General features: G+C 46.7%; 1 protein-coding gene across 4 annotated transcripts in view; it reads left to right on the top strand.

Annotated features, from left to right (window-relative positions):
* MFSD11 (major facilitator superfamily domain containing 11) overlaps positions 1-27,087 on the top strand; it is a 56,041-nt gene that overhangs the window by 13,600 nt on the left and 15,354 nt on the right. For all 4 annotated transcript variants that reach the window (XM_075903578.1, XM_075903579.1, XM_075903581.1 and 1 more), the window contains exons 8-13: positions 3,294-3,438; positions 5,948-5,988; positions 7,161-7,226; positions 19,069-19,194; positions 23,430-23,604; positions 25,643-25,778. In XM_075903578.1, coding sequence (XP_075759693.1) covers positions 3,294-3,438; positions 5,948-5,988; positions 7,161-7,226; positions 19,069-19,194; positions 23,430-23,604; positions 25,643-25,778 — 689 coding nt within the window. The remainder of the gene's footprint in view (positions 1-3,293; positions 3,439-5,947; positions 5,989-7,160; positions 7,227-19,068; positions 19,195-23,429; positions 23,605-25,642; positions 25,779-27,087) is intronic.

The raw sequence follows: 27,087 nt of genomic DNA, 5'->3' as shown, positions 1-27,087 counted from the left end.
TTTTTTGGGGGGGGGGTGCCCCCCCAAGTGCCACGCGCCCAGGGCCAGTGCCCCCCCTCCAAGCGCCGCGCGCCCGGGGCTGGTGCCCCCTCCAAGCGCCGTGCGCCTGGGGCTGGCGCTCCCCCCCATACGCCGCGCGCCCAGAGCGCGGGCGGCCAATTCGCGGCGCTCCCGGGGCCATGTGCCCGGGGCCGGCTCCGGCACCATGCATGCGCCTGGGGCCAGGCTAGCCCCAATCACTTGGCGGGCGCACACAAATGCCCCCGCGGGTGCTATGACGCCTGCGGGCACCGTGTTGGGGACCACTGGTCTAGACTATCTCTTTCGAAAGAGGCTTGTGGTTTAGACGTACCCATGAACACCAGTTCCTCCTTGCCACACTTTATTTCAGGTTCCTACAAGAGTTGTTTGCACATGAACATAAGAGACTGTTTTTAAAACTGTGTGCACAGAAACACTGTTATTGATTTGTAATCCTAATAGTTTTTTTTAAATGTTATTTTCAAAATTTTATGTTCACCTTTAAGCCAAAATACCTATAGGTACACTAGCAGACTTACCCAATGTTGCTCAAGTCCTCCAGGGCACAGGGCTGATGGTATGGGTTGTACAAGACTCAAGGCAAGGCCTTGGGGATGTTGTGCAGGAGACTGGGGGTTAGGGAAGGATTGTAAGAGTGAGTGTTGGGGGAAGGTGAGGAGGGGCTCAGGGCAGAACGTCCTGCCAGGCACAGGACTTTTCTCCTCAGCTGCCGGCCAGGGGCCCTTTTCTCTCTCTCCTCCCCCCCCCTCCCTTCCAGTCCCTCAGCCACCAGGGGCCCTTTTCTTTCCTTCTTCCAGACCCCACCCGGCCACTAGAAGCTCTTTTCTCTTTCTCCCCAGCCTTCCTGGCCTCCAGGGATCCTTTTCTGTTCCCTCCCAGCCTCCCAAAACATAAGGGGCTCTTTTCTCTCCCCTCTAGGGTTACCAAGTAGTCTTTAAAAAAAAATACCGGACACACTTCATGGGGAGGGGAGTGGGGCTGGCTGGGAGAGATCGGGGGGGGGGGGGGGGGAATGACGACGGACAGCCAACGGGAAGCAGAGCTGGTCAGTAGGGGGAGGGCGGAGCGGGGCTGGCCGGAGGAGATTGGGGGGGAAGAGAGGGCGGCCAGCGGGAGCAGGGCTGGCCAGGGTAGCTCAGGAGGAGGAGGAAAGAACTGGCCGCCAGAAGCAGCGCTGGCAGGGGGTGCAGCGGGGCTGGTTGGGGAAGATTGGGAGGAGGAACCGGCCGGTAGGAGGTAGATTTAGCGTCAGGGGTGGGGGTTGGGTGCAGCAGGGCTGGCCAGGGAAGTTTGGGAGGAGAATTGAGGGAGAACCAACCGGCTGGCCAGGAGGAGGGGGAGGGGAAGGAGCGTATCAGCCGGTGGAGAGTGGGACTGACCCAGGTGGTGCAGCTCCCAAGGCGCTCCCGCCCCCCACACGGTTCAGGCGAAGCACGAGTCAGTCCAGCTGCAGCTTCACCACGCGTTTGACCAGCGCGCAGGAGCACGCACTGGGCTGCCCCTTCTCCTCACATGCAACCAGGGCTCCCAGCGCCGATTGCGCCCTGCCTCCCAGCCACTCCCCTGTCAGGCCTCCGGCACCCAGTTGGAAAACCAGAGAATACCGGACATTGCACATGTCCAGTATCTTTTGGAAATTTTTACTGGATAGAACCCCAAAAAACCGGACTGTCCAGTAAAAAACTGGACACCTGGCAACCCTATTCCTCTCCCAGTCCCAATCTCCCCCCAGCTGTCAGGGACCTTTTTTCTCCCCCACTCTCTGGTGCTGTGCCCATGTGAAGGGAGGTAGGGAAAGAGTTTGGGGGAAGGGGTGCTCATAGGCAAGGTGGTGGAGTCCCAGATCTGCTGGCCACTCCTTTGGAGATATGGCTGCTCCCAGGGGACACTGCAAGATAGTTCTCCTCTGCAGGCTTGCTGTCCCCCAATGGCCACTCTGATATTGCTTCCCTTTGAACAGCAGCCCCCCTCTCTTTGCATGTTATGGAAAACAGTCCTTTTCCTGAGACTGCCACAACCGAACCCTGACCTTGTTTTAAGTTAGCATAAGAAGAATGTGCATACCAAATTTGGTGGCCCCAGCTCTTACTGTTTAGGAGGAATAGTAATAGAGATGTAGCCGTGTTAGTCTGATCTGGTTGAAACAAAAGACAGGACTATGCAGCACTTCAAAGACTAACAAGATGGTTTAGTAGGTGATGAGCTTTCGTGGGCCAAACCCACTTGAACAAACATACTCACAGACAGACAGATGCACACTAAAATAGATATATAGGCAGTATCTTTAGGATTGAGAACTGGAAGCCCAAAGATTAGTTTGCCTCAGCACAAGGCATGATTAGCTGCTAATTTAGGAGTGGGCAAATACTGGCTCATGGGCCAGATTTGGTCTTCCAGAGTTAGTGCCTGGTGGGCCCCCACTACTATATTTACCTGCACAGTTGCAGGTACAGGTGATTGCAGCTTCTGTTGGCCACATATCAATGTTCCCAGGCAACGGGAAATGTAGGAAGCAGTGTCCACGGTCCATGGGAGCTGTGATTGCCAGTACCTGTGTTTGTGCAGGTATAGCAGCAGCCGTCCATCAGGGGCTAGCCCTGGTGAACTGCTGCTGTGTTATTGCTCACACCTGTGTTTGGGGAAGCCTTTGCACAAAGAATTTATTGTGCCAGACAAGTTGATTCATGTAGAAGAATTGGTGCATGGGACATCAGGTGCCTAGTCTCCACATATTCATTGTTATCTTTTGCCAAATTCTGTGATTTCATGAGCCTAATGCTTTTGAAATTTACATGTCCAGCAACTTATGGTTGCACATGATGTGACATTAGTTCCTGTGGCTGGAGAGGAAGGCCGTGATTTCTAAAAAGTGTGGGGGATATGATGTAGCTTCTGACCTGCAAGTAATACTGGATACTGTTATTGGAGAGCCTCTGCACTTCCTCTTTCCTTTTATTAACTCCCACTTAGCCACAGCAAAAAGTGGTGATGATATTCTTTGACCAGCCAGTATTCAATTGGCCTATCAGCAATGACAAAGGAACTTGCCAGACATGTGGGACACTGCCCCACAAGTGGTGAGTCAGACACCAATGAAGGTTAATATGTATTATATACACCTCTTTATAAACTGTACCTTTCTTTAACTTGGAATCATCATCACTATCTACACCAGTATTTGTGAAGGTAGTTTACTAGTCTTGAATTGTTTTATGCAGACTTACGTGTAACACCTTTTCGATTTTCCACAGAGAGCGATCGCAGGACTGTCTTCATTGCTCTAACTGTCATCAGTCTCGTGGGCACATTTCTTTTTTTTCTGATTAGGAAACCAGAGGAGTCAAACACACTGAAGGAAGAAGTCTCCTCCACTGATGAAAACATCATAAACAACTTGTAAGTGCTTATGGCAACAACACAGTACCATCCTGCCAAGCATGTGTATACATAGTGCACAATGGAAAATTCCTCATTCACTTCTTTCTCTGAACCAAAAGCATGTATATAATTAGGATAAAATATAGGAGAGTCCCTGTAGCCATGAATTAGTTGATACAATCCTTACTTGTCCTCATACTCAATACACTGGAGCATGGGCTAGGCAGGGCATAACAAATGTTTTACCATTGGTGTGTAGGATTTTTGAAAAGACACCATTTATCTCTCTCCTCTCACTATTAAGCATGTGTACTTTCATGTTTTTCCTTGTCCTCATCTCTGAACAGAAACTGTTGGTCTCCATATCACTTCCATGGTTAGGGATAGGAGCAGAGCAGAGGAGAAATTATGAAGAAAAAACAAGATCTGGGGTCTGACTGTCGTGAAACTATTTACTTCCCTTTTAAAAGCACGTTGTCAGTTTGTGTCTTTATTATAATTATTTGAACAGCACAGAGAGAATTTTCAGAGCCTCTCAGAGAATAATATAAAGCTTGATTTGCTTTTACCAGAATTTGTATCTGCCAGTCAGATGCCTTTGTAGGCATAATAGCATTTTAGGTTTCTAAGCCCTTTTATCCACATCCTTTACTTTTAACAATTCTTCCATTTCCTTTATTAGTTATTAGAAGCTAAGTGGTTTGTAATTTTTGGTTTGCTGGTAGCGATAGGGCTTAGAATTCTTATTACAGGTTGAACCTCCCAAATCTGGAACTCTTTGGTTTGGCAATGTCCGTGGTCCGGCAAGGCCATAAATTTTTCTGGACCAAAGAGCCCCAGGAGTAGGAGCCAGCCTGAAGAACTTAGGGTCTGTGGAATCCCAGCTGACCCAGCAGTAGCTGGGTTGCGTAACCCTGGTGTCAGTGGGGCCAGGTGGCATTGGGGAGCCTCTTCCCTGGCCGGGGAACCCCCAGTGTCAGTGGGGTCAGGAGGCCAGAGAGTCCCTGGTAGCAGGGCTGTTGGTTGCCAGAGAACCCTAGAATCCCCCCTGCGGCAAGGCTGGGCTGGCCAGGAAGTCCTGACCTGGAAACTCCCAGTAGCAGCGGGGCCAGGCATTGGCCCGGGAGCTCTGGCTGGGGAACCTGGGTAGCAGGGCTAGGCGGCAGCCAGGGAGTGCTGGTCCCAGCAGGGGAACTCCCAGTGTCAGCACAGCTTGCTTGGTGGCCCCATCCAGAGAACCCCAGGAAACCCTCAGCAACAACAGGGCCAGGCCACAGCAGCGGGGCCGCCAGTGGCTGGGTGGCCCAGGGTCGGGAGGAACCCCAGAGATAGTGGGGTTGGCGGTGCCTGGGTAGTCCCAGCCAGGACCCCCCCCCAGGAACCTCCAAAGGCAGTGAGGCTAGTGACAGCTAGGCAGCACTGGCTCGGGAATCCTGGGAACTCCTAGTGCAGTGGGAGGGCAGCAGGGCAGAGAGCCTCAGCTGGGCCATGTTTAGCAGGACAGCAGCAGGGCAAGGAGCCCCAGCCTTGGGAGCCACAGGGAGACAAGCTGGCATCAGGGCAGCCAGCAGGGAAGCATTGACCTCTCCTGGTCTGACAAACTCCCTGGTCCGGTATGGTTCCGGTCCCAAGGGTGCTGGACCAGAGAGGTCCAACCTGTACTTTGGCCCTTTGGCAGATGCTTTGTGTATGGGTCAGGATTTTCAGAAGCATCTGCTCAATAAGGTATGTTGTATCAATAGCAATGTAGGCTGATTAGCTGGCCAACAGTTTTAAAAAAATATCAGGATATCAGGTCATGGGGGTAGGCAAGGGTTGTTTGGACACATTTAATAATCTGTAGAGCTCCGTAATGCTATTACTATTTAGCTGCAGATCTCTCATAAATGGTCTAGGTACCATGCTGACGCATACATTAGAAGTGCATAGCATAAGCATTAAAATCTCACTGAAAGAGTATTTACAGATACAGTTTTTTTTATTAGCATAGCTGTAGGATGATTAGAAAAACAAGAGCACATGTAATAGAAACAGATCTGATATGTAGAGCCCTGTCAATCCATGGATATTCACTTTCTATCTGTAGATATCCATGGCTCATTTTTGCAGACATAGATACACATTTTGTATCTAGAATCCTGCAAATTTGTGAACATTCACTTTACATCCATAGATATCTGTAGCCACAGATGTGGATGTGGATATCTGCAGCTCATTTTTGCAGATATGGATATAAATTTTGTATCCATGCAGGGCTCTCCTGATACAAAGCCCAAAGCCATAGTGCTGTAAAGGAGCATACTCTGCAAATGACATATACCCACACTAAAGGCAAATATCTTTTACGACTAGTGGCTTATTTCCCAAAAATGTTTTATTAAACCTATTAATGTGTTGGAATTGCTAATTATGGGCAGGAAAATGTATAGAAAACTAAAAGATTAATTAGTCTATTTTCCAAAATAATGGTAGAGCAATGGTTATCTCTGGTTCATCTTTCTCACCTTAAAAAAAAATATTTACCCAGGTCTGACCAAAGCAAAGCAACGAAGGCAGTGGATGCATTTAGTAAGTATTATTGTGCTTTAAAACCACCCCTCAAAAATATGACAGCAGATTTATGAACTATTAAATGATCCTGTTTGTACACAATGATACTATATATGAATAATTTTAAACAGAAATTTGGCTATAATAATTCAGGGCTATAGACCCGCAGTCTCTCCTTTCTTAATTTTAAAACACTTAATCTTCCTTGTTTATCACTTTGGGAAATCATCCTCACAAGGTTCCCTTCTCTTTTCTTCATTCATCCATTGTATTATGTAGCCCAGATTCTCCATTCTTCCCAGATCAGGATCTTTAGTGTTTTCAACAGTGGTGCCTGTTTTAATCTGACATGACACTGAGGCAAAGATAGGATGCATCTGTGTTTTGAAAGTTCTAGGCACCTCCTGATTCAAGGCTCAAGGGAAAGAGTAAAAATCTCAGTCTGTGGAGATTAAAGAAGACTGATGGGCTCTTTAATGAGTATGAGTCACGGTAGCCATTTCTACACTACATGGAAGATAGATGCTGCTGTGGTTGATTTACTGGATCTAGTAAAGATCTGCTAATTTGAACTGAGAGGGCACCCCCTTTGGTGCTGGTATGCCTGCTCCTCACGAGTAGAAGGAGAAGCTGAGGGAAGCATTTTTTCCCGTCGACTTTTGTGGATGGTGATTTAAGATACATTGTAATTAGCATAACTGGAGTTGCGTATCTTAAGTTGACCTTCTCCCTAAATTGAGAGAGAAGCAAAGGATATTTGGCAGTCTCTGGTCAGAACTGAAACAAATCTAGGGAGATGAAAAAGAGAATTAACACTAGGAAGAGAGGACAGGGTATGAGAGGGAGAGATCAAAGGGAAGGGGGAAGGAAAAAAGGAAAGTCACTCATGAAAGTAAAAATGTTTCCCATTAAAGATAGAGCAAGATGGAAATAATACTTAAATTTTATATGACTTTATAATTTGGTTGATTCCCATCTCTACCCTGTTTCCCTACAAAAAACAAAACAAAAAAACCCCTTCAGATTGGCCTTTTATGTTAAAGGCCCCCTAATTAGCAGCCTTATTTAGTCAAAGAGAGAAAAATAAATTTGCCTGGTTTGCATCACTTTAATGTTCTTCTGCCTTTGTAAATCACAAATAAATGTACCTTTAATGTCAGTGAATTATATTCATTTGGTTTTTTTTTCAGAGAGATCTATTAAGTTATACTTCACGAAAGAGATTTTGCTCCTTAGTGTTACAACGGCTTATACAGGTAATGAAACAGATAAAAGGACACAACCATTTGCTAGTGTCATGGTATATATGGGACACTAAATGAGAACCCCTCAATCAGGATTATATTCTTGTATCCCAATACACATTACTTCAACATATTGGAGTTTATGGCCCTTTTATAGTTTTTTGTACTACATTTCTGAAAAATGCTCTTCTGTAGATTAATCTTTTTGTACCTAACCCTAACAAAATTATGGGATTTAATAAAAGTTGTTAAACTCAGTTTAGGGTAAGCCAATTTGTATCTTGGTTAGGGCATGGTTCATGAATCTGTTTTATTACATAGTTTGTTCTTGTTTATAATGGGCTGATTGAATCATGTTAGCACACAGTTAAATTGCAGCAGAGTCTAATAATGGTAATTAAATTCATTTTTGTAGATGAGATCTTTAATATTAGCTCCATCAGACTTGCAGTCAAGTGTAGGAGATTTTTGTAAGAGCTCTTGTCTTAAATGCCATGTGTGCATTAGGAAGTTGTTCCAAAGATTTCCTACATTGTAATCACTGGTTTGGCTCTGTATTAGGGCTGCCCCTGGATGTGTAGTGCCTGTCTGCAGCAGGTCACTAATCAATAAGAACAGTCATGCTGGGTTGGGCCAAAGGTTCACCTAGCCCAGTATCCTGTATTCTAGCAGTGGCTAATGCCAGATGCCCCAGGAGAAATGAACAAAACAGGTGATCGTCAAGTGGTTCATCCCCTGTCACCCATTCCCAACTTCTGGAAAACTGAGGCTAGAGACACCATTCCTACCCATACTGGGGCCCATTGATGGACCTGTCCTCAATGAATTTATCTAGTTATTTTTTGAACCCTGTTTAGTCTTGTCATTCACAACATCCTCTGGCAAATAGTTCACAGGTTGACTGTGCATTGTGTGAACAAAAACTTCCTTTTGTCTGATTTAAACCTGCTGCCTATTAATTTCATTTGGTGACCTCCTAATTCTTGTGTTACCAGAAGGCATTAATAACACTTCCTTATCTATTTTCTTCACACCTATCATTATTTTATAGACTTCTGTCATATCGCATCTTAGTCATCTCTTTTCCAAGTTCCAATATTATTAATCTCTCTTCATATAGAAGCAGTTCCAAGCCCCTCATCATTTTATTGATCTTTTGTGAACTTTTTCCAATGCCTACATATTTTTTGGGGGGGATGGGATGACCACATCTGCATGCAGTATTCAAGATGTGGGTGTACCATGTATTTATAAACAGGCAATATGATATTCTCTTTGGGTATGTCTACACTGCATTCCTCTTTCGTGAGAGGAATGCAAATGCAGGTAAACAAAATTGCAAATGAAACACGGATTTGAATTTCCTGTGCTTCATTTGCATAATTGCGTCCGGGCGCTATTTTGAAATACCCTATTTCGAAAAAAGAAATGCTGTCTAGATGCGGTTATTTCAAAAGACCCTATTTTGAAAAAAAGAAACGCTGTCTAGACACTGTTATTTCGAAAGAAAACCCTTCTTTTGAAATTACCCTTACTCCTTATAAAATGAAGTTTAAGGGTAATTTCAAAAGAAGGGTTTTCTTTCGAAATAACAGTGTCTAGACAGCGTTTCTTTTTTTTCAAAATAGGGTCATTTGAAATAGCGCCCGGATGTGATTATGCAAATGAAGCGCATGAAATTCAAATCCGCGCTTCATTTGCAATTTCGTTCACCTGCCTTTGCATTCCTCTCTTGAAAGAGGAATGCAGTGTAGACATATTTGTCTTATTGTCTGTCTATTTCTTAATGATTCCCAACATTCTGTTTGCTTTTTTGACTACTGCTGCATATTAAGTGGATGTTTTCAGAAAACTATCCATGACATTAGGATTTTTCTCTGAAGTGGTAACAGCTAATTTAGACCCCGTCATTTTACATGTATAGTTAAGGTTATGTTTTCCAATGTGTACTACTTTGCATTTATCAGTATTGAATTTCATCTGCCTTTTTGTTAAGTCACCCATTTTTGTGAGATCCCTTTGTACCTTTTTGCAGTCTGCATTGGGCTTAACTAGCTTGAGTACAGGTTGGACCTCCCAAAACAGGGACTCCCTCATCCAGCAACATCTGTGGTCCTGGCTGGGAGCCCCAGTGGCAAAAGGGCTGGTGGCTCAGAGCCCAACGAAGCTGGAGCTAGGTTGAGCACCAGAGCTCCAGTAGTGCAGCCGGGGCCGGGGCAGCCCCAGTAACAGGGCTGGGGACGTGGCAGTTGCAGCAGCTGTCGTAGTGGGCCAGAGACATGGCAGCCGTGGTAGCAGGGCTAGGGCCAGAGATGCGGCAGCTGCAAAAGTGGGACTGGGGCTGGATGCATGTCAGCCCTGATGCTGGGGCTAGAGCCGCAGCAGCCACAGCAGCCCCGATAGCGGGGTTGGAGCCAGGGCAGTCCAATCCTTCCCTCCCCTGAGCAATGAGGCCTGGAGAATGAACAGGGGGCCTTGCACCTGCAACAGGGGTTGGGAAGCAGGCAGCAGGAAGGGGAGCAACCTGGACTCAGCCTTCTCCACTCCACTGGCTCCAGCCATTTTGCTCCATTTCCCACCTCCACCCCTGGTTTAAAGTAGGACTTCATTTCAAAATGTCCCCCCAAGGTCGAATTTATAAGCAGAGCATCCACACTACCGAGCCTATTATTTCCAAATAATGGGTGACAGAATTTGAAATCTGTACTCCTGCTTTTCATCAGGAGTAATGCTAATATTTCAAAATAACAGTAGTGTGGACACTCCGGTGCTGCTATTTTGAAACAATTACTCCCCAGAATAATTCAAACTAGTTACTCGCCAGAGCTTTCTGGGGCTCTAAGTCCAAAGTAGCACATCCCCATTAATGGAGCCTGACTTGGACTAACTTCAAGTCTTCCCCTGTAGCACGGACATGCTAGTTTGATTTTGTTAAATTGGGAGTTACTTAGTCGAGTTTAATAATTTCAGAATAATTTCCTTGTGAAGTCGTGGCTGTAGGCATTGCCAGCAAGTTAAGGCAGTGTGGACTGGATAAATGGACTGTAAGCTGGATAGAAAGTTGGCTAAATTGTTGGGCTCAATGGGTAGTGATCAACGGCTCGATGTCTGGCTGGCAGTTAGTATCAAGCAGAGTACCCCAACAGTCGGTATTGGGGCCAGTTTTGTTCAGCATCTTTATTAATGACCTGGATGAGGGGATGGATTGCACCCTCAGCAAATTTGCAAATCACACAAAGCTAGGGGGAGAGGTAGATAAGTTAGAGGGTAGGGACAGGGTCCAGAGTGACCTAGACAAATTGGAGGACTGAGCCAAAAGAAATCTGATGAAGTTCAACAAGAAGTAATGAGTCCTGCACTTGGGATGAAAGAATCCCAAGCATTGTTACAGGCTGGGGACCGACTGGCTAGATAGCAGTTCAGCAGAAAAAGACCTGAGGATTACAGTGGATGAGAAGCTGGATATGAGTCAACAGTGTGCCCTTGTAGCCAAGAAGCTAACAGCATATTAGGTTGTAGTAGGAGAAGCACTGCCTGCAGATCTAGAGAAGTGATTATTCCCCTTTATTCTGCACTGGAGAGGCCACGTTTGGGCTATGTCGACACTGCCCAGTCTTGTGCAAGAACATATGCAAATGAGGCATGGCAATGAATATCGCCGCACCTCATTTGCATACTTAACGTGCCGCCATTTTTGCACAAGGGGCTTTTGCGCAAGGAGCCAGTCTACAATGTTCCTTCTTGCGCAAAAAACCCCTCTTGTGCAAGAGCCGTTCTGCCTGAAAATCGCTGCGCCTCATTTGCATATGCTCTTGCACAAGACTGGGCAGTGTAGACAGCGGCAGATATAGGGCCGGGCGAGCAGGGCGGCTGCCCCAGGCCCCGCACTTCACGAGGCCCTGCTTTGACGTGTCTTTGAGCGCTTTGATGTGGCTTTTGTTCCTCTGGACGTCGACCCCAGTCACAGCCCGCTCCTTCTCGATGACCTCCAGGAACTGCAAGGGCTTCTACTTGGCGAAGTCCACGCTCCACTGAGGAGCTGGGTTAAAACTGGCCACTGTCTTCTGGGCAGCTTCTTTTTTCCCTTTTTCTTTTGGCTGCCTGGGGTTGCAGCGCCTGGTTGTGCTGCATTCATCGCAGTACAGAGAGGACGCAATTTCTCCGGCTGCCAGCACCACCCCACCCTTCTTCTTTAGAAGCCAGTTGGCTCTTCACTTTGAGCAGAGCCACTCTCGCCCCTTCACGCCACCCACTGGAAGCCAGAGCTGCTGCAGGCTGCTATTATAGCCTGGACCCGGATGCAACCGAATCAGTTTCCCGGCCCTCCTTTCTCGGCCTCTCTGGCTCTCCTCGAAAAGTGCGTGTCTGAAACCCTGAAATCCCAAGAGCCACCTGAGGCCTCCCATTATTCCACACCAGCCACGCATTTTGATCGGAGCTGGAGGGTGTTTCTTTCTCTAGCCTTGCTCCTAAGGAATGACCCATCACTTGCTTGGGAGCAAGGTGAAGTGGGAAGAAGGGGCGGTGGGACAACAACACCAAAGCTTCGCACACACCCATGGTTCTGCGCTCAGACTGGACCAGTATTTGAATTTTTTTTCTTGCGACGAATGTTAAATTTCGCCACCTTGTCTCTAAACTGAAAGAGGAACAGGAATTAATGAACAAATAAATTGATTTATGAAGGAATTCAACAGATGATTTGGTGCGGGTGGGGAGGAATGGTTTTTAAATGGAGCGGGTGAATTTATCAGAAAAGATTATCAAGGATCCAACCCCATGTTCTAGAGGTCCCTAAACTCTGAATGCCAGATGCTGGGATTAGAGTACAAGCAATAGATCGCCAGGCAAGTGCCTTGTTCTGTTCATGCCTTCTGAAAGATCGGACACTGGCCACTTCAGCTGTTTGTGTTGACAGTAGAGGTGAAGAGATTGAAGGAAAGAAAAGAGGCTCCTTCATTGGTTTATTTAGGATCCTCATTGAGTCAGCAGAGCTGTTCTCCTATTAGCCAGTCAGGATGGAGGAATTGCTCAGCTCTCGGATTATAGTAAAAATGCTTAAATATTCTATTTTGTTGAGACAAAAAAGGAATATTGAAGGTAGTTTATGGCTGCTTAGAAGGAAAGGAAATTGCATAGGTAAAGTCTTGTTCATTTTGGATGGAGCTATACGTTTTCTGTTGTTAGGCTGTACAAGTTTCTCCCTGAGGGGTTGCAGAAACTTTGCCTGTTGATAATTTGGTTTGCTGTACTGAAATATCTGAGGACTAAGAACTTTTTATGGGGAGAGGAGTCCTGCTGGGGAGCCTAAGAAGAGCCAAATTGCTGTGCCGTCTATAGCTCTAGAAAGACTGAAGACCTGAGCAAGCTGTTGAGAGGTTTTCCTCTTGTGGGGTCTTGCACTAAGTACTAAGACAGTGTTTTATGTGAGAAAGCACCACCTAGCAACAGTAATGACTAATACCAAGTATAATATCAGAGGCTACTATTGGTAGAAGGAACTAGGGACTCAGGTTGTCTAGTTTTGCCTTCACATCACCTTCAAAGGAAGAGCTAAAGAAAAGTCTCCCGAACATAAATAGGAAGAAACTTCAGATAAAACATTATCCCCACCCTTCACTGTAGCCAGCTTAATAGCTATGGGGGGAGGGGCTCCCTTTACATTTCACAGACTATTGCTTTCTTTGAGCTACATGGTCTTCACGATAGAAATCACTCCAGGTTACAGGCAATGCATAGTCCACCAGATTACATTGCATATAATTATACTGAGTGTGCATATAACACATTAAAACTTTGTCTCACTTTGTAGTCAACTAAGAAATAATATGTAGCGGGGCTGAATCTGGGATATGTTCATTTGCATATTTCTGAAAATGTGTTCCTTAAATGAGAAATTGTCACATAGATATAGATGGGAGATTTTTCTCAAAGGTATATCTGATAAAGTTGGACTTCCAGCTCTGAGTTACTATTAGAATTGGACTATTTCAGTTGGGCCTAATTGCTATTTGTGATTTTGAAAACCTTTCTCTAAAGGTCTAAAAGGATGCAGAATAATAGGAGTATTGAGAGTATAATCATGCAAGATTTCACTGCTGTAGGGGTTTAAAAATCATGTTGGGAGGTGAACGTACTGCTTAATGTTTGTAGTCCTCAGTCACACATATTTGTCATGTGGTTGCTGTTGCATTTGTTTGTGAAGGATGATTTTTAAACTTTTTTGAAAATGACTTGTGTTAAGAAATGGACTTTAATGACATAATTGAAGAATGTGCTGCCAAAAGAGCTAGAAAGCTATAATAGACTTAAATACAAATGAAAATTTGTAATTATTAATGCAGAATTTTGTTTACAAATGAATTACAATATAATTAAAATACAAATTATCCAACTAAATTAAGTTTCTATCAAAGTTACCCAATTCACATTTAATATGAAAATAACCTTCAATTTGCGCATTTGATGCCTTTTTTCTATTTTTTTTCCTCCAAAGGGGGCCCCACGAAATTGTGCTGTCCTGGGCCCCGCAAATCTCTCATCTGCCCCTGAGTGTAGACGTAGCCCTAGAGTATTGCATCCTGTTCTGGGCCTCCCATTACAAAAAGGATGTGAATGCATTGGAGAAAGTCCAAAAGAACAACCAAAATGATTAGGGGGCTGGAAGACTTGATTTATTTGGAGAGGCTGAGGGATTTGGCTTATTTAGTCTACAGAAGAGAAGAATGAGGGGGATTTGATAGCAGCCTTTAACTATCCTTTAACCCTGGCTGGGTTGATTTAGTTGGGATTGGTCCTGCCTAGAGCAGGGGGCTGGACTTGATGCCCTTCTGAGGTCTCGTCCAGCTCTATGGTTCTATGATTCTATGAACTACCTGAAGGACGGAACTTTCCAAAGAGGACGGAAAGAGTCTGTTCTGAGTGGTGACGGATGCAATTGTCTCAAGTTTCAGTGGCAGAGGTCTAGTTTGGAAAAACTATTTCACTAGCAGGGTGATGGTTATCCCTAGAGGTTTTTAAGTCTCGGCTTGACAAAGCTCTGGCTGGGATGATTTAGTTGAGGTTGGTCCTGCTTTGGACAGGGGGTTGGACTCAATGACTTCCTGAGGTCTTTTCCAATCCTATAATTCTATGATTATAGAATTATAATCAACAACCTTTGGAAGTTGAAGGAAGGTAATGTGATGCTACTGCGGTACAAAAATACAGAAAATAATAAGATGCCTTTTGATGTCTGATTCTACAGTCTTTGTTCAGGCAAAACTTTCAATGAAATCAATGGGAGTATGGTGTAACTCACGCTGGATTGAACTCTTAAAGTAACCATTTCAGAAACAAAAGACAGAACTATGTAGCACTTTAAAGATGGTTTATTAGGTGATGAGCTTTCGTGGGCCAGATCCACTTCCTCAGATCAATATGTGGGGGGGGGGAGAAAAACCTTAGTGTTGCTTGAAATATATTGCTGCCATCTGGTGGCTGTAATTCACCATTATCATCTGTACTGTAAAGTGTTTTAGAACAATTCCTGATAAGATCTCCAAAAGCAGATAATGATTCTGAATTGTTGTGGTCTGTTATTGAACCTGTTCAAAGTTTTGTGAGACTTTACAGCTCACATCATGTAAGATTATCTACTATTACTAGATCCTTATATGGAGTACTATAAGGTCTGTAAGCAAAGGTCAGAAAGATTTATTTAAGAGTTTGTTTTTGGCTTGGCTTTGTGTTGGCTTAAGTAAGTCTCTTCGCACTACAGGCAGTCCCCGGGTTACATACAAGATAGGGACTGTAGGTTTATTCTTAAGTTGAATTTGTATGTAAGTCGGAACTGGCATCCAGATTCAGCCGCTGTTGAAACTGACCAGCAGCGGCTGAATCGGACACGCCTGGGGCAGAGCAGCTGGGGTGCTGCTGGGTTGGTCCCGCAGCGCCGCTCCTTGGCGCTACTGGACCAACCCGGCAGCCCCCCAGCTGCTCTACCCCAGGCGTCAGCGAAAAAAGCCTGGTCTGATGGGGGGGGGGGCGCACTAACTGCACACCCCCCAGCAGACCAGGGAGACACGGAGCGGCTTTTCTCGCCGCGGAAGACGCAGGTGGCGGGACCGCAGCACGTCTGGGCGGTCCCGCCGCCTGCGTCCTCTGCGGCGAGAAAAGCCCCGTTCGTATGTAGGGATCCGACGTAAGTCGGATCCACGTAACCCGGGGACTGCCTGTATTGTAAATATACTTCCTATAGAGAAAGCTTGGACAACTCTCTTCTGTGTTGTAGTGACTTCAGAAACCAGGTATTAGTAAATCCCATGTTGCAGTACACATTTTTGTGGAAGTCACTACAAGTCTTAAGTAGGGATGTAACAGTGTATTTGATTAGTCGATTAACTGATAAACAAAAGCTTATAGGTTAATGCTGTAGACTACATGCATTTCTTCCCCTGCCAGCAAATTTTTTAGCAGGCTGGCCAGCAGCCCGGCTCATTTCTGGCTTGCACCAGGTCCAGGACCTACCCCCGCTGCACCTTTGCATTTAAAGTGTATTATGAGTCAGGCGGGCAGGCAATCCAGCTCATGCTGGGTCTGGGAGCTCTGCTCCCCCTGGATAGGGGCTGCCGTCACCCTGCTCTGCTGCCTCTGGTTTTTAAACTGGCTCCCCTCGTGGGCCCACCCTCTCTCACGGGCCCCAGCCCAGGGCTGTAAGGACAGGTCCGTCCGATCCCGTCCAGCCAGTGGGGTTTTAGCCCGCAACCCACCGGCTCACCGGCCATACCTCCAGGCCCCGCCCTGGGCTGTTCTCTCTCTCCCTTCTCCCCCTTTGCAAATCCTCCTCCTTTCCCTTAGGGCCAGCACCCTACCTCTCTCTGCCAGCCCCCCTCCGCTTGCGTTTTAGCCCCTTTTAAAGCCTCCCGCCCATCTCCCGCTGTGCTGACGTCACCCGTCAGTCCTGCTGACGTGGGCGCGTCCTTCCGCCCCAACCGTGCCCCGTGGCATGCTCTGCCTGTGCAGCTAACCCCACCCCTACTGCTCGACTGAGCCGCCGCGGCCGTGCACGGCGGACAAAAACTCCGCGCCTCCCGGTCTGGCCCTAGAAGCGCGACGGCGATTGTGGGGTCAGTGCGGGGCAGATCCACCTCGGAGGGGCAGAGGCAGTCTGTCCCGTCACGCCAACTAAATCATTCCAGCCAGGGCTTTGTCAAGCCGAGATTTAAAAACCTGTAGGGATGGAGATTCCACCACCTCCCTAAGTTTCCAGTGCTTCACCACCCTCCTAGTGAAATAGTTTTTCCTAATATCCAACCTAGACCTCCCCCACTGTAACTTGAGACCATTGCTCCTCATTCTGCCATCCGTCACTACTGTCAACAGCCTCTCTCCATCCTCTTTGGAACTTCCCTTCAGGAAGTTGAAGGCACGCTTCCCTTCTGCAGATTAAATAAACCCAGATCCCTCAGCTGCCTCTCCTCATGAGTCTTGTGCTCCAGCCCCCTAAGCATTTTGGTTGCCCTCCACTAGACCTTCTCCAAGGTGTCCACATCCTTTCTGTAGTGGGGGGGGGGGGGGGGCCAGAAATGGACACAGTACTCCAGATGTGGCCTCTTCAGTGCTGAATAAAGGGCAATAATCACTTCTCTAGATCTGCTGGCAATGCCCCTCCTAATGCACCCTAATATGCCATTAGCCTTCTTGGCTACAAGGGCACTCTGTTGACTCATATCCAGCTTCTCATCCACTGTAATCCCTGGTCCCTTTCTCCTAAACTACCCAGCCAGTGAGTTCCCAGCCTGTAGTAATGCTTGGGATTCTTCTGTCCCAAGTGCAGGTCTCTGTACTTGTCCTTGTTGAACCTCAAAAGATTTCTTTTGGCCCAGTCCTCTAATCTGTCTAGGTGATTCTGGATCCTATCCCTGCCCTCCAATGTATCTTCCTCTTCCCCCTAGCTTAGTGTCATCCGCAAACTTGCTGAGGGTGCAATCCATCCCCTCATCCAGATCATTAATAAAGATAAACTTAAAAAACAACAGAGAGTCTGGTAGCACTTTAAAGACCGGTTATCTGAAGAAGCAGGCTGTGCCCACAAAAGCTCATGATACCATCTACATGTTATGTTAATCTTTAAAGTTCTGCCAGACTATTTGTTGTTTTTTAAGTTTATCCTTTACAGACTAACTTGGCTACCCCTCTGAAGATTAATAAAGATGTTGAACAAAACTGGCCCTAGAACTCATCTTTGGGGCACTGCGCTTAAAACTGACCATCAACTGGACATCGAACCGTTGATGACTACCCGTTGGGTCCAACAATCTAGCTAGCTTTCTGTCCACCATTTATCCAGTCCATACTGCCTTCACTTGCTGGCAAGAATATTGTGGGAGACTGTATCAAAAGCTTTACTAAATTCAAGGTATTTTATATCCACTGACTTTCCCATGTCCACAGAGCCAGTTACCTCCTCATAGAAGCTACTCAGATTGGTCAGGCATGACTTTCCCTTGGTGAATTCATGTTGACTATTCCTGATCATTTTCCCCTCTTCCAAGTACTTCAAAATCAATTCCTTGAGGAACCACTCCATGATTTTTCTGGGGACTGAGATAAGGGTGACTAGTCCCTGGATTGTCCTTTCTCTTTTTTTAAAGATGGGCACTACCTTTGCCTTTTTCCAATCATCTGGGACTTCTTCTGATCTCTACTAGTTTTCAAAGATAATGGCCAAAGGCTCTTCAGTGACATTTGCCAACTCCCTCAGCACCCTCTTGCTCTGTCCAATGATGATAACCACTTGGCTGTGTGTGTGTGTGTGTGCTGAGTTGACTTTGCGTAAGTGGTCAGTGCAGCAGACTCTGAGAGAGTCCCTAAAGACCACAATATCAGATAAGGATCACAGGCACCAGACCAGGCTTATTGTCAAACAAAGTATAGTAATAGTTGTTAGTAAACTTTACTGAATCACTGTACATATGTAGTGCCTTTGTACATATGTACTTCCTGACAATGGACCACTCAACTCAGTAAGTGCCACTGCCCCCTCGTCCAGACCAGGACAACCCCTCCAAGACACAACTTTATATACAGGTACAAACAAGTTACACATTATTCCTGATGGGTCAGGTTGCCACCCTCTGATATTTACTTAGATACCACCATCACCTTGCACATGGCGGTTCGATCAAACATCTCTATCCATCGTGCTGTCATTTTAGACCCTGTGCTCAACCTGGGTAGGTATGTCCTGTAGTCTGGGGCAAGTGTGTGGGTGCCAAGATGCTTCTTAATGAGGTGTTGTTACCATCCCTCTGGAATATGCTTTCAACCTGTGCTTAACACCAATTAGTATTTTACACCTCCGCCTCATACCAGTTAGTGTTTTACACTATCTGCCCTGTTCATTTCAAGTTCTGTGAGCAGGGGCTGGCTCTTGTTCACAGCTTATCTTAGCTTTATGTTAGCAAAGTCTCGACCATTGTTGGCCACGCCTGACACCTCAAACCAGCCCTGTGATATATGGGTTTATGTTTCAGGCCCTCATTTTACTACACCATGGTAAAATCTTAATCCCACTGAAGTCAATGTAAATTTTGCTATTGACTTCAGTGGAGCCAGAATTTCACCCTAAGTGCTTTTATGACACTAACATGTGATAGTGTGAGTTTTTTCTAAAATAGTGTATGCTGACTTATGAAAGTCATATATTTATATGGCTTGGAATACTCCTAAAGTAAAGCAATTGTATCTACAATGCTGATCTTTTAATCATGTATTTGTAATATACAATGGTTAAACATAAGTAAACTTTGCATAATGGTATCTGGACTAGTGAATAATACCACCGTCAACTTTTGTCTGCCTTTTTTTAAAGGTTTGGAACTAACATTCTTTTCTGGAGTATATGGGACCTGTATTGGTGCTGTGAATAGATTTGGCACTGAAGAGAAAAGTCTTATTGGACTCTCTGGTATTTTTATTGGCATTGGGGAAATTGTAGGTGAGTCTAAAGAAATTTAAGTATAAAAATGTAGTTGTTGAGATTATTGAAAAGATTCTTTGTACACAAATATATACAGCACTACACATGTTAAACTTGAAGCAAAAATTGCATATGCAAGAAGTACAGTTCTACTAAAATTTGCTACAATACTTGGTGATGACCTTTGCAGTCCCTTCTAGTCCTATGATTCTGTGATTCATTATTGTGCTGTCTCTTGTATAGTTATTTATACCAGTACAAAGTGAGTGCAAACAAGGATGTGGAATATTTCCAGATAAGAGTTTTAGCATTTTACAGCCACTTTGCACTGAAATAAATGACTATATGAAGTGAGAACAACAGTGAATCCAGTCTGTAGTGCAGGGGTGCCCAAACCTTTTTCAAAGAGGGCCAGATTTGATGAAGTGAACATGCGTGAGGGCCGACCATTTTGCCTGACATTCTTTGAACCATTAAAATTAAATGCAAATTAACTATTTTATGCAAAGTTTATTGCAAACGGCATACTTTTCATTTCGTCACATGGATGACAAATCTAAACAGGTGTTAAATCACTCTGCCTTTCATATCTGAAGGCCAGATGAAAAAAAAATCCAGGAAGCTGAAATATATGTCAGGAACATTGTAAAGTACATTACATATTATTGGTAATAAAGGTTGTCTGTCAACTTTTAAGTTCAAAAAATATGAACAGGAACATAACACCAAGTACACATGTTGTGTCCAAATATATTTATAACTGATTTAGACCAACTGACATTAACTGAGATTTTACAATGTATTCATCTCAATACATATGGATTCGTTAGGGGCCATAAAAGATATAGGAATGGAGGCAGGGAGATGGGAGTGTAGGATTGGAAGATGGTGGTGGGTTAGGGATGGAAGGGGGGGTGGACTGCGGGCCATGGAGCTCCGGCATAAGGATTTGCAGCCCAGATTACCCCCTCAGGCTCTCTTCCCAAATCTGGTTCTCAGTAGGGTGCAGGCATGTAAAGCTGGTGGCTTCCCTGTGGTTCCATGTCTCTCCATTGTGCCCTATGTGCATGGAGCACATCCCTGTACCCCCTCTCTTCCCCCCCGGAGGAGCTCACTTGCCAGCAGGAAGGGCACATATGGAGCACTGCCATCCTGCAAAGACAGGAGGTAACCGGGTGCGGAGAGCGGGGGATTCTCTCGCTACCTGGCCGCTCGCATATAGCTCAGCCCCTTCCCTTCGCTGGCGAGTTGGGTGTCCAGGAGCACCTGGAACAAAGGGGATTCGTTTGGAGCTGGGCCTCATTTTACTGATTGCATTTGGATTTTGTTTACATGTGAGGCCCACAATCCCACAGAGCATAGCCCTTCCTGACAGGAAGAGGCTTCCCTGGCAGAGGCTTCCTGGTCACCAGAGAGTTTCTGGCCAGGGCCACCCAGCCTCTGGCAGCCCAGCTGCAGCCAGGGATTCCCTGGTTGCAGCCAGGACCGGTCACGTGGCCCAGCTGACGCTGGGGTTCCTAGGCCAGGGCAGGAGCTCCCAGGCACTGCCTGGCCCCACTAATGTCAGGGGTTCCCTAGCCACGTTTCTTCACTAACGCTGAGGGTTCCCTGGCCAGGGTGGGGAAGTCTTCCCCAGATGCCAGGGCTCCCCAACACCTGCATTGCTTCTGCCTCCGGGGCCCTTTGGTCCAGCAATGTCCATGGCCCTGCTGGACCACGGATGGTGCCAGACTAGGGAGTCCTGGATTTGGGAGGTTCAACCTGTACTTCAGTTGAGGCTTAATCAGTGCAGAGTAGAGAGGAAAAATTAGTAACACTTCTGACACTCCTGCTAATACATTTGCTTTTTTGCACCAGTGTTACACTGTTACCCATATTTAGCAGGTGGCCCACTGTGACCTCCAGATCCCTTTCCACAGTACTCCTTCCCAGGCAGTCCTTTCCCATTTTGTATATGTGCAATGTTATTTTCTAACTGGAGTACTTCGCATTTTTACTTACTGAGTTTCATTCCATTTACTTCAAAATATTTCTCCAGTTTGTCCAGATCATTTTGAATTTTAACCCTATCCTCCAAATTACTTGCAATCCCTCCTAGCGTAGTATTGTCCACAGTACTCTCTATGCCATGGGTGGGCAATCTTTTTTTTTATATGGGGATGTTCCAAGATTTTGGTAAGTGATCAAGAACTGCACTTTTTCTAGGGAGGGTGTGGGTCTGGGACAGAGTTGGATGGATAACAGAGCTCATGGTAGGGGATTGGTGTGGGGTCCGAGAGGGAGTTTGAGTGAAGAAGGGGGTTGTGATCTGGGGCACAGGATTGGCATGCATGGTCTGGGAGGGGGCATGGGTATGGGGACAAGAGAGGATAGGGTTGCCAGGTGTCCAGTTTTGAACCAGGCAGTCCGGTATTTGAGCTTTCTGTCCGGGAAACAAATTGAGAAAATATTGGACATTTTGTCCAGTATTTTCTAATTAAGTAAGTTTTTTTATTATCATGTTGAGTATCAGTACGTAGTTGCGTACTGCCTGGCTGGTAGATATGCTCACACAGCGTGAGCGTGTCTACCAGCCAGGCAGAATGCAACTACACAGTGCGTGGGGCGGGGCCAGGGCAGGATGGAATCCCCGGGACCGGACTCGCCCGTGCACCCCGCCAGGACCGTGCGCAGGACGGGCAGGACCCCAGGATCTACATGTGCCCGGGACAGCCCCACTCCCCACAACTACCTCCCAGCCAGCCCTGCTCCCCGCTGGCCAGTTCCCCCCCCCCACCTCGCCCCCGTCCAGCCCCATTCCCCCTGACTCCCTCCCGACAGCCAGCCCTGCTCCCCCCAAGTCCCTCCCAGCCAGCCCTGCTTCCCGCTGGCCGGTTCTCCCCTCTCCACCTCCCCACCCCTCCCGATCTCCTCCAGCCGACCCCGCTCCCCCTGACCTCCTGCTGGCCAGCCCTGCTCCCGTCCCGGCCAGTCCCATCCACCATCTGAGATCAAGTGTTTCCGGTATTTTTTTAAGCCATCTGGTAACCCTAAAAGAGGATTCTGGCATGGGGGAGTGGTGTAGGAGGAGGTGCAGGGTCTTGGAGGGAGTTGTGACCTCACACAGAGGGTTTGGGTGGTGATTTGGGGCAGAGAGTTTGGGTCAGGAGGGGATGGAGTGACAGGGGCTGGCTTTGGCTGGGAGGGGCTTACCTAAGCAGCTCCCAACTAGCAGCTCAGTGGGCCCCTCAGGCAGGCTCCCTGCAGCCCCAGATAGCTCAAAATAGCTCCATGTGCCACTCTGTGCTGTGTATGTGGGGGAGGGGGAGAGGCTTTGGTTTCCAGCTAATAGGAGCTGATAAATAATGCTGGTGGAGGAGGCAGCATGCAAAGCCTCCCCCATGCAGGTTCTGCCACTCTCCCAGGTGTGCAGGACCCTAGACATAGAGCAGGAGGGAACTGCTTTTAACCTGGCCCCTCCCAGTTGCTGCTTTGCAGCCCAGCCCTGAGAGAACCTGCTGAGGAAGAGGTGGCTTCAGCTCCCCTCCTGGCTCAGCTGATGGGGACCCCAGCACTCAAGCCCAGGCAGGAAGCAGCAGTTGCCTCCCCAACCAGGTTCTTTCAGGCAACCACTGCACAGGACTGCGGAGTAGCATCTCAGCAGTTGGAAGGGTCTCTGGCATCTGGGCCATGTGTCTCATAGGCCCACTCCCACCCTCCTTCTGTGTCTCCCCCTCCCTCCCAGTGCCTCCTGCCCTCTGCCAGCAGCTGTTTGGTGGTATGCAGGATGTATTGGGGGTGGGAGGGACAGGGACAGGGGTTGGTAGGGGTCTCTACTTGCAGGAGGCACTGGGGGGAAGGAGAGGCCTGCCAGTGGGTGCTCAGCACTCACTTGTTTTCCTGTGGGTACTTCAGCCCTGGACCATGCACAGAGTGGTGCTTATGCAGCTAGTGCTTTGAGCACTGTCCCATAAAGCTTCTGTCCACCTTTCACTGATGACTCTGACAACTCAGAGTCACTTCTGTCACCTGTTATGTTGTATTCCTCCCTCCATGGAACCAAGAAACCACTTAGCTGATCTCTGCTCTGCCTGATCCTCCTTCAGGGTCTACCATAGATACATTTATAATGTACATTTTCAACATGTGCTGCCATACCTGAAGTTGATTTTTTTTCTTTGTACGGTATATATACAATTTAATGGAAACCTATTAAAACATGTTTATTTTTGTCATTATACTAATAATTATGTTTTCTTTTCCCCCTTCTACAGGAGGAGGATTCTTTGGCTTAGTGAACAAAGATAACCGCTTTGGCAGGAACCCAGTTGTGATGCTTGGCAGTGTGGTCCATTTTATAGCCTTTTATTTAATTTTTTATAACATACCAAATGATGCCCCCATTGCTTCCTTTGAAGGAACAGATAATATGGCTTATATGAATCCAAGGTACAAAGTGTTTTGTTTCTCCTGACCAGTGTTATTCGAAAGCATAGAAATGTAAGGCAGTGGTAGGGACCTCAAGAGATCTTCTAGTCCAGTGGTCACCAACACAGTGCCCGCGGGTGCCATGGCGCTGGCATTTGTGTGCGCCCGCCAAGTGCTCAGGGCTGGCCTGGCCCCAGGCACGTGGCACATGCACGGTGCCGGAGCCGGCCCCGGGCGCATGGCGCATGGTGAGCGCCGGCCCCGGGAGCGCCGCGAATTGGCCGCCCGCGCTCTGGGCGTGCGGCGCATTGAGGGAGCACCGGCCTTGGGCGCGCAGTGCTTGAGGGTGGGGGGGAGCGCCGGGCGTGCAGCGCTTGGGGGTGGGGGGGAGCGCCGGTCCCGGCCGTGCGGCCCTTGGAGGGGCCCCCGGCCCCGGGTGTGCAGCTATGGGGGGGGTGGTCCGTTCCCGGGCATGCGGCTATGGGGGAGGCCCCACCCCCGGGGCGCGCAAGGGGGGGCCCCGCCCCCAGGCATGCAAGTGTCCCCGCCCTCTGGCGCCCAGCCGGCGAACGGCCACGCCCCCTAGCGCCCAGCAACCTCAAATGGTTGGGGACCACTGTTCTAGTCCATCTTCCTGCATTGAGGCTGTATTAATAAATACAGTTAGACCATCCTTGACGGGTGTTTGTCTACACTGTTTTTAAAAAGCCTCCCAGGGCAGAGATTATACAACCTCTCTTAATAACCTTAATTATCCTTACACTGTAGTTAGAAAGTTTTTCTTAATATCAAATGTAAATCTTTCTTACTGCAGATTAAGCAGGTGACTCCTTGTCCTACCCTTGGATGTAGAAAACAGTTTATCACTATCCTCTTTTCAACAAACTTGGAGAGAAGTAACTTGTTCTCTTGGAAAGGCAGCTTCAAGATGTTTTCACTGATTAGTGGTCAAGACTTAAGGGTTTCCATTCTCAGTAGCTTCAGATGTACTAGCAATTCATACCAAAATGCAAGGGGTTAAATGGCAGGTCAGAATGCTGTGAGTTCATATTAAGTGCATTGTTTGTGAACATTATTATTGATGATCTGAGAAATGACTTCAGTTACTGTGGGTGTTAATGTTTCCAGATATTCTAATATATGATAGGGCACAACTAACAATTTTAAAAGCCAATTGAATACTCACTGTTCAGGTCCAGCATATTAGCTTGTGGACAGATCTGTGTGTCCATTACATGGGTGCTTAGTGTTTTGGAGTGGGCATCAGAAGCTTTCTTGCTTTGAGCATGCATGCCTCAGGTAAGGGCCAAGCAGGAATTCTAATATCTGAATAGGGTAGAGACTATTCTGTTTCTGTGCCCCCATTGTTCTAATTAATGGATTTATTCTCCCACACCTCACTTCCCTCAGTCCTTTATTCTCAAGCTGAGGTGTCTGCTGAGAAAAGCCGCTCCGCATCTCCCTGGTCTGCTGGGGGGGAAGGGGGGGGGGCGCTAGCTTCACATCTCCCTGGTTTGCTGGGGGGAAGCACCTAGTGCAGGGTTGCCTCACCCCGTTTGTAAGTAGGGATCCGATGTAAGTCAGATCCATGTAACCCGGGGACTGCCTGTATTGCAATCTGAAAGGTCCTTTTAAAGCCTCCCATATTCATATACTTTTCATGCTTCCATGTACCTGGCTGGCAGATTGCATTATTACTTTTCTTGTTGCCTGGGAAAGCATCAGGGGCTAGCTGGCTGCAGGCACCAATATCCAGGTATGCGTGCCCGTTCACAGAGGAAGTCCTAAAGTGAGGTAGTTGTTTTAGCATCTCCAAGTCAGCATAGGGTTCACTGGCTTTAGCAGAGGCAGAAAACTTAGAATTTCAGAATAGAATGGAAATATTTCTTCTACCCACATCAGTAATTTTCCATCAAAATTCAAACCTGAATACAATTTTCTGTTTATATTTCAAGATAAATCTGACAAAACCATTTATTTGTATTGAGAATCTACATAATACTAGCAGTAGCCAGTGGCTGAATATTCCACTTATAGCTGGTTTCATTTTTCTCTGCAGCAAAGAGGTGGCCATTTTGTGCAGCTTTCTGTTGGGACTAGGAGATAGCTGCTTTAACACCCAACTCCTCAGTATTTTGGGGTTCCTTTACTCAGAGGACAGTGCACCTGCCTTTGCTGTCTTCAAATTTGTCCAGGTATTATCTTGTGTTTAAGTAGCAAAATCAGACTGTGTATATGAACATGTCTTTTGGTAGTGAATAATTAGTATTCTACTGAAATAATTCCGAATTTTTTTTTAGTGAGCTCAATAAATTTAATACTATCCTTCCCAGAAAAGATGCAAACCTGTTCTGTTTTATGTGCAAAAACTGGTTCAAGTAGTAGCAAGGTTCCCAGTTGCCAGCCCTCCTGCGACTGAACTCCTGGCTGCCTGGGCTCTGGTTCAGGAACACCAGAGAGTCCTGGTTTTGAGAGGTTCAACCCATACCACAGGTCACTTGAATCATAGAATCATACCTGGTTGTGGTACAACCAGTTGTGCCTAGCACTTAGTGAGGGGAGCATGGGTATAAGAAGAATTGAAATGGTCATTTTAGATGTTTTAAATCATCACCCCAAAATATTTATAATTCTGCCAGTTGTGGACTAAATTAGAAGCCCTTCATCTAAATGAATGCTTTATCCTATTCGGAATGGGTTGTGTTGATTAACTAGCAGACACTGAATCCAAGTGGATTCCCTCTAAAAGAAGAAAGCTTTCAGGTTTTGAGTTTTCCTAGATCATTTTTTGTGATCCTCAAAAAACTGAGCCATGAAGGACTGGCATGACTTGCCCAGAGTCACACAGTAAGTTAGATCTGGGAACCGAGCCCAGGTGTTCTAACTGCCAGCGATGTGTTTAAGCCAACTACAACAAGCTGCCATGTTTGTAAGGACTTTTATTATTTCCATTGATTTGCTGATGCACCATTCTATTTTGATACCATTATCCAAATAGTTAAGTATTTACGGTGATGATGGGTAATGCTAACAATAAAGGTTCTTCTTCGAGTAGTGTCCCCGTGGGTGCTCCACTGTAGGTGAAGGGTTGCCCTGAGCCACAGATCGGAGCTTTGTATAGCAGTTTCCCCTGTTGAGCCACGCATGCCCAGGAGGCGTCTCGAGCCCTTCCCGCCTCCTGAGGAGCGTGACTCAACCCCCTCCCTTTCAGTTCCTCTTTAACCGTCCTCATCAGCGGACGGAGCAGCCAGGAGCTCCCTGTCAGACTGACTACTTTCCTCTTAGTTATTTAGGCATAGTTAGCTTCCCCAGTTTTATCCTAGTTACTCTTTCCTTGTTTCTTTATAAAAAAAAATAGAAATAGGAAAAATAGACTTAATTAAATCCCCCCCCCCCCGGGGGCTTGAACTTACCTCAGACCGGGACTCCGGTGAACCAGCTTTCTCCCGCCTCTCAAAACAAGAAACACATAAAGACTTAAAAAAAAAAAAAAAAAAAAAAAGC

This window comes from Pelodiscus sinensis, chromosome 20 (assembly GCF_049634645.1).
Source record: "Pelodiscus sinensis isolate JC-2024 chromosome 20, ASM4963464v1, whole genome shotgun sequence".
Taxonomy (NCBI): Eukaryota; Metazoa; Chordata; order Testudines; family Trionychidae; genus Pelodiscus; species Pelodiscus sinensis.
The sequence above is the reverse complement of the archived record's forward strand: the minus strand, read 5'-3'. Positions and strand labels throughout refer to the sequence as shown.